The 7,206-nt window shown below is 45.4% G+C and overlaps 1 protein-coding gene across 1 annotated transcript; it reads right to left on the bottom strand.

Annotated features, from left to right (window-relative positions):
- Positions 1-728: 728 nt before the first annotated feature.
- On the bottom strand, positions 729-2,121 carry LOC147433397 (uncharacterized). The gene is made up of 2 exons (XM_086492076.1): positions 1,922-2,121; positions 729-984 (listed from the first exon to the last, which is right to left on the bottom strand). The coding sequence occupies exons 1-2, from the start codon at positions 2,119-2,121 to the stop codon at positions 729-731; spliced, it is 456 nt and encodes a 151-aa protein (XP_086348202.1).
- Positions 2,122-7,206: the final 5,085 nt, after the last annotated feature.

The raw sequence follows: 7,206 nt of genomic DNA, 5'->3' as shown, positions 1-7,206 counted from the left end.
CCTTCAAAGCATTCAAGTCCACAAGAGAGCGTTTACATTCCTTGACTTCCTCTTCAAGTTGCATCAAACGTGTTATTTGCATCTCAAGTGTCCTCTTGAGATTCTCATTCTCAACCACAAGTACCCTTAGTGTGCCATTCTCCATTGCAAGTGCTCGTAAGTCTTCGCCTTGTTTGTTTACAGTCTCTTGCAATGATACCAAGTACGCCATGATCATGGTTTCCGATGTCGTTGGTTGGGTGGTTGTGTTGCTATCTCCACACTTAGGAGATTTTGGATCATTTTCCGCAATGGTTGTGGACCTTGTTGAAGAAGAAGAACCCTTGCGAGTGCCGGAAGACATTGTATGTAAAATAGGAGATGAGAATCAATTTTGTTGAACCTGTTCACTTCGGAAATGCTGCTACAGAAATGCCTTCCATAACTCTGAAAATTTCTGTCTTTACATCAATGCGTAGAGGACTTCGTGCTCTTCGATTGAGGCTATAGATCACCCAAATCGGAGTTCGGATGAAGAAGTTATGATCAAAAGAGTGGACTGTTGTCTACTAGGTCAAAAAACGGCTGCGTTTTTTTTTTTTTAGAGAGAGAGAGAGAGAGAGAGAGAGAGAGAGCTTTTAGGAGGATTTTTTTTCTCCATATTAAGTAGAGAAAAAAATTACATTGCAGAGCTTCACAACCTGTCAATTCGGTCAGACCAAATGATCCAGCAGAACTCCCCTCTTATCCTATTCCAAAAGACTGACAATAAAGACACAAAATCCTAAAAGAAGTTGCTTCCAACTTAGCGTGAATCCTAGTCCAACATTTAGAGGAGACAAAATCTCTATGATTTTAGGACAGTTAATGAAAAGGTGAGGAATATCCTCCTCTACCCTCAAGCATATTCCATTCCCTAGGCCTGCAATCTTCATTTTATGGCCTGTCCAAACTGCTTTGTGCATAATTATCCAGAGTAGGATGGAATGTTTAGTTGGGATACCCCTATTCCATATAGCTTGGAATTTAAATGCCCATTGCCGACGGTCAAGTGCAACTTTCTATTTCTTGTAAAGTGAACTGTGCAGAGGTTCCGGTAGTTTTGGGGCAAGAGTGGGAGGGTCAAGCAACGCACTACCATTTGACCAATAAAACACCTTGGAGGAGGGGTCGAGTTCACATGAGAGGGTCCATTCTAGTTCCTTTGGGAAGAGGGCCTTCCGTCTTTCGATTAGTGATATTTCCCAGGGTTGTAGGTTGTATCAACTTGTGAGCTCGGTAAGGGAGAGCCACCTATGCTGGAGCTTGTGCCACAGGTTTTTCCAGGTTGAGATGACTTTGTTGTGGATGCGTTTGGCTGTCCTAATTTGTGCCTGACTGAGGGGGGGGATCGAAGGCATTGACCACCATAAAGATTCATGGGTTCTTAGATAGAGGCAGTTCTTGGATTCCCAGTTTGATCTCTATATCTGTTCCAAGCTCCCCACAACGATTTGAGGTGGGGGGAGCCATTGGGAGTTATCTCCACAGGGCCAAAGAAGATGGAGATCCATGGTAGAGGGAGCATCCCCTTGCTTCCTTTGACTTTGAAATTGTTGATATTTCTGAACAGCAATGAGGCCCATTCCTCTTCAAGATTGTCTAAGGCTCCGAGGATGAGTTTGTGCTGACTGCAAGTTTGTCAGCCCACTTATTGAAGTTAGGGAGTCCAAGTCCTCCTTGAGTCTTGGGGAGGCAACAAACTTCCCAACTGACCTTTGCTAGGCCTTTTCTCATTGGGTCCCTTGACCAAAGGAAGTTTCTACATGCTCTGGTTAATTCCTTTAGGTGAGAGTCCGGGGGTCTCCAACAAGAGAGAAAAAATAACACGCAGCATGAGATAAAATGGCAACAAACTTCCCAACTGACCTTTGCTAGGCCTTTTCTCATTGGGTCCCTTGACCAAAGGAAGTTTCTACATGCTCTGGTTAATTCCTTTAGGTGAGAGTCCGGGGGTCTCCAACAAGAGAGAAAAAATAACACGCAGCATGAGATAAAATGCTTGATGACCAGTGCTCTTCCTGCAATGTTGGCCTGGAAACCATTCCATTGATTTAGTTTGGAGGAGAAGCGTTCCAGTACCCATTTCCACCTTTGGGCCATGGAGATCCTAAACCCAAAAGGAATACCTAATAGTCTGAAGATGACCCCGTCTTGCAGGATTGTGCAGCCTTGTTCTGTAATCCATCTAGGGAGTGGAGAGAGGGAGGCCTTGATTCTAGTCTTAGCGTGGTTGATCCGAGATCCCAAAGCTGTGCAGAATGTCTTCAGACATCTCCAGAAGCTTTGAAGTGTCTGTTCGTCATTATTGAGAAGGCCATTGGTGTCGTCAGCGAATTGAGAAAGGCATTGCTGTCTGCCATATGGTAACAGTATATCTTTGAGAACCTCTTCCTGCATTCTAGCTTTAATCAGCCAGTTGAGAGAGTCTGCAACAGTGGCAAAGAGTAGGGGGGCAAGGGGGCATCCTTGCCTAATCGAGCGATTGAGAGGGAATGGATCCGAGATGCCATTGTTGATTGCTACTCTTGCCTGTGCATTCCCTAGTAGAGTCATAACGAATCTGATTATACCTGGTCCGAAGCCCATCATGTCTAGACAGTCGAGGATGAATGTCCATTCTAGTCTGTCATAGGCTTTGTCAAAGTCGAATTTGACAAAGATGAAGTCCTGACATGTGTCTTTTGCGTGTTCTATTCCCTCCCACAATGCAATGACTGCCTCCATGATTCTCCTTCCTTTTATAAAGCCTTTTTGTTCTATGCACAACCACTCAGCAAGGGCGGGGGATATTCTAAGAGCTATGGCTTTGGCAAAGATTTTGTAGGCTGAATTTAGCATGGTGAGTGGTCTCCAATTTGCAATGTTCTCTTTGGGCCCCTTCTTATGTAGAAGTTTGATGACACCAGTATTGAGCTGCACTGGTAGGGCTCCATGCTTGACTGATTCCTCCCAGACTTTTAGGAGGATAGGAGCAAGCACTTCCTTGAAGGTCTGGTAGAATTCTGCCGGGAGTCCATCAAGGCCAGGAGTCTTCTTCAGCTTTAAGGAATCAATTACTTTTCTAATTTCCCAAACTGTGATCCCTGAGTTTAGTTGGACTGCTAGGTGTGAGGGGATCACTCGGTTCCTGCAATGTCTAATTTGCTCTCGGGCTGAGTTTACCTCCTCATTCAGAAGTTCCTTAGGGCTAAAAAGCAAGGAGAAATGTTCCTTCACAATATCCAGATTTTCACATTCATTACTGGCCTTGCCCTTAGGTCCCACTAAAAAAGGGATAGCCTCTCTACTATACTTTTTTCTAAGGTTTTGAAACATTTCTTTGGTAGGTTTGTCTACTTTGCCTGCCCACTAGTCCCTAAAGAAGACTGCAGCATGTTTGAGGGTGAGGTCCTCCTCAACCCTAAGTTGGTGCCTTAGGGTGGCAATCTTGTCCTGCATATCAGTGTTGAGGCTTTTGCTACACTCCATCTCAGCCAGTTCACTATAACTTTGATCCTTGCGCTTCCTCCTTATTCTTGAGACTTTTTTTCTGAACATTATCAGGTTTTTCTGAGTATTTTCTATAGCCACTGACCATGCCTTGGATGGAGTGAGGCCCTTTGAAAAAGCCTGTACCCAAATTGCCTTGATGCTGGTCTGTATTTCTTCCAATTGAAACAGGGAGGAGTCCATGTGAAACCAGTGGTTCATTATTTTCTTGCATTTGTCATCCAGGGTAGCGGATAGTGATCCAAGGTACAAGAAGTGATCCTAGGTTTGGCCTTGATTCTGTTGAAGCTTCTGGCCAAGGTAGTGCTTAAGTAGCATCTGTCTAGCTTGGCTTTTCTAGCATTAAGGCCTCTTGAGTAGTTCTGCCAAGTGAACTCTCCAGGAGATCCGACTTCCCATAGGTCAAGGAGCTCCTTTAACTAGTTCCATTCATGTCGCTCTGCTCCATTGATGACATTCCCTCGGTGAAGAAAACGGTATTTGATGTTTTCTACCATATTGAAGTCCCCAATGAGAATGGTGGGTTCATTTAGGGTTGTAAGTTGTTGCCATAGATGGGTTCTATCTCTGACAGAACCTCCTGCATAAACAGACAATATCATGCATTGAACAGGGGACTCTACATCCACTCCTACCCAATAGGTACCTTTGCTTGATTTGGCTGCATTTACTTTCCATGATAGAGGTGTGCCAATAGCAGTGCCCCCCGATCCTTTTTCATGTGACGAGCAGAACCAAATGTGTTCTTTAGAGATAACATTCAGCCTTTGGGAGAGCTCATCTCCCGCAATTTTTATCTCTTGCAGCCCAATGACATCGACAGGGAAATTCTTGAGCCATGCTCTTACTTTCTTTGCTTTGAGAGGGTTTGAAAGACCCTTGCTATTCCAAGAGACTACTTTCATCGAGGAATGCGTTTATCCTTGCGGTTCTTAGTCTGGGTTCGAGGAGAGGGTTGTGACACTAAGTTGTGCCCCCTCTTGTTGTCCTTCTACACTTCCATTGGAGCTGGCCCTACCTCAGCATTGACCTTCTGGAGTAGGAGCTACATTTTCTTTGTTAGGGTCATTACTTGTAGTTGCCCTGTTATGCCCTGGGTCCACTGCCTGATTTACTTGCCTTTCCAATCTGGGTGTCAGCATCTTCTTCTTCCTCTGAGTCGGGTTCGATGGATTCTGCCACATCCGATTCTTCCCACTCTGGCAATGCAGCCAGCATGGCGAATCTGTTGGGACCCTGCATTTTGCTCTTGTCTGCTTGAGTTTTGTTGGCCGATACCTTCTCTGGCTTAGGGGGTGGGGGTGGGGGGGCATTCGGGGGTGCAGGAGGGCTGTTTTTATTATGATTAGCGTTCGTGGGGGCTTGGTTTGCTTGAGGGTTTTTCTTTGGACATTCCCTAACGAAGTGCCCTTTCACTTCGCACTGAAAACAAGCATTCGGCAGGTATTTGTAGCTTAAGGATTGCTCGAAGCACTCTCCGTCGTCCAATGCGATAAGCATTGATTGAGGGAGGTCGACTGAGATGTCCATCTCAATGAGGGCCTGTGGATGCCATGCAGCGATGTAGTCACCTCTAGGTCTGCCTCCCAAGACTTTGCCTAACTGAGCTCCTATGACTCTGAGGTGGTTGCGATAGTGAAGGGGGAGGTTTGGGAATTCGACCTAGACAGGGAAGTGATTAAGTGAGTCACTTTCCGCTTTGTAATCCTTGTTCCATTTGAACAAGCAGAGGGGGGGTTGCTCGCAGTAACCATTGCCCAGTGCTTAGCACTCGGAATGCCATATCCGCCGTCTTAAACACGAAGACGTATTGGTTCCTGTTGGAATTAGGGTTGCAGAGAAACACACACAGCTTGGAGAAGACGAAGGAAGCTCAAGGCACACAATAGAGAGTGTATTCCTTAGTGTGCAATGGAAAGATAGATAGCCCTAGAGTGATGGGCGTATATACAATGCACGGGGGAAAAAACCTCCTAAAGAGGGAAAAAATGCCCCGGCGGTCCTAGTGTGTTCACACACATCACTACCACATGTATATGGTAACAAATCCCCCCTGGAGTGATGCGGTGAACGAGAGCTGGCACATGAGTAAAGGGAAGTGCCATGCCCTGAGGACAGGATCAGTCCACAAAGGGGAGTAAGCCCAAAGCTTTGCGGAAAGCTTCAAGCTTCTCACGAGACAATGCCTTTGTGAAAAGATCTGCAAGGTTGTCCTGTGTTGGCACATAAGCCAAGCTGATCTCTCCTGCTGAGAGCCTCTCCCTGACATAGTGGTAATGCACCTCAATGTGCTTTGTGCGAGCATGAAAAACTGGGTTCCTCGCAACTGCCAATGCGCTCTGACTGTCAGTGTAGATAGTGTTGGCAGTGTCCTGTCCAACACCCAAGTCAGCCATAAGGCGTCTGAGCCATACACACTCAACCGTAGCTGTGAAGACTGCCCTGTACTCAGCCTCACAACTCGAAGTGGCCACAGTAGGTTGCTTCTTGCTCAACCATGATATACATGAACTGCCAAGCATGAAACAAAAACCACTTGTGGACACTCGCGTGTCAAAACAACCAGCCCAATCTGAGTCCGAAAAATCATGTAAGTCTGGCGGCAATGATCCCCCCTTGGGATAAAACAAGCCAAGATGTAAAGTGCCACTAAGGTAGCGGAAAATCCTCTTGACAGCCTGCCAATGCTTAGACCCTGGGCTATGCATAAATCTGCTGACCTGCGAGACTGCAAACTGAATATCTGGCCTCGTGTTGCATACATAAATGAGGCAGCCAACAGCAGTTTGGTAAAGAGTGACATCAGCAGGATCGCCAGCATCATGTAGACTCAACTTCAAACCTGTTTCCATGGGAGTGGCAATAGGTTTGCAATCCTCAAGTCCAAACTTACATAGCAATGTCTCTATGTAACTTTTCTGACACAAGGCAATACCACCATCACACTGCTTAAACTGTATACCCAAGTAATGATGCAACAGCCCCAAATCTTTCATCTTGAAAGTAGCATTCAAATCAGCCTTAAATTCAGCAATATGTCTCTCATTTGGTCCAGTGATCAGCAAATCATCAACATAAAGAACCACAATGAGAAATACATCATCCTCACGCTTTACATACAATGTGCTTTCTGTTGGACTGTTACGAAAGCCTCGTTTAACCAAATGAGTGTCAGCTTTCTCATACCAAGCACGAGGAGATTGCTTCAACCCATACAAAGCCTTCTTACATTTGCACACTTTGTCCTCTTGTCCTTTTATGACAAAACCGCGAGGCTGCGTTACATAAACTTCCTCAAATATGTCACCATTCAAGAAAGCAGTAACAATGTCTGATTGATGTACATCCCAACCAAAATGAGCTGCCAATGCACATAGAAAACGCACAGTAGTCATACGACAAGTGGGAGCAAAAGTCTCTTCATAATCTATGCCTTTTTGTTGTGCATAACCCTTTGCAACAAGTCGAGCCTTATGGCGATCGATCTCACCATCCGGCTTGCGTTTCAACTTGTAAACCCACTTGGTACCAATGGCCTTTTTGCCAGGAGGCAAATCACATAAAGTCCATGTGTCATTCTCTATAAGTGCATCATATTCTGATTTCATGGCAGCAATCCAATTTTCTGAATTCTGTGCTTCATCAAAGGACAGAGGCTCCTCAACATCATGTAAACTAGACACAGCCAAAGCATAA

This window comes from Adiantum capillus-veneris, chromosome 20 (genome assembly GCF_014529385.1).
Source record: "Adiantum capillus-veneris isolate H3 chromosome 20, ASM1452938v2, whole genome shotgun sequence".
In the NCBI taxonomy this organism is placed as follows: domain Eukaryota; kingdom Viridiplantae; phylum Streptophyta; class Polypodiopsida; order Polypodiales; family Pteridaceae; genus Adiantum; species Adiantum capillus-veneris.
The sequence above is the reverse complement of the archived record's forward strand: the minus strand, read 5'-3'. Positions and strand labels throughout refer to the sequence as shown.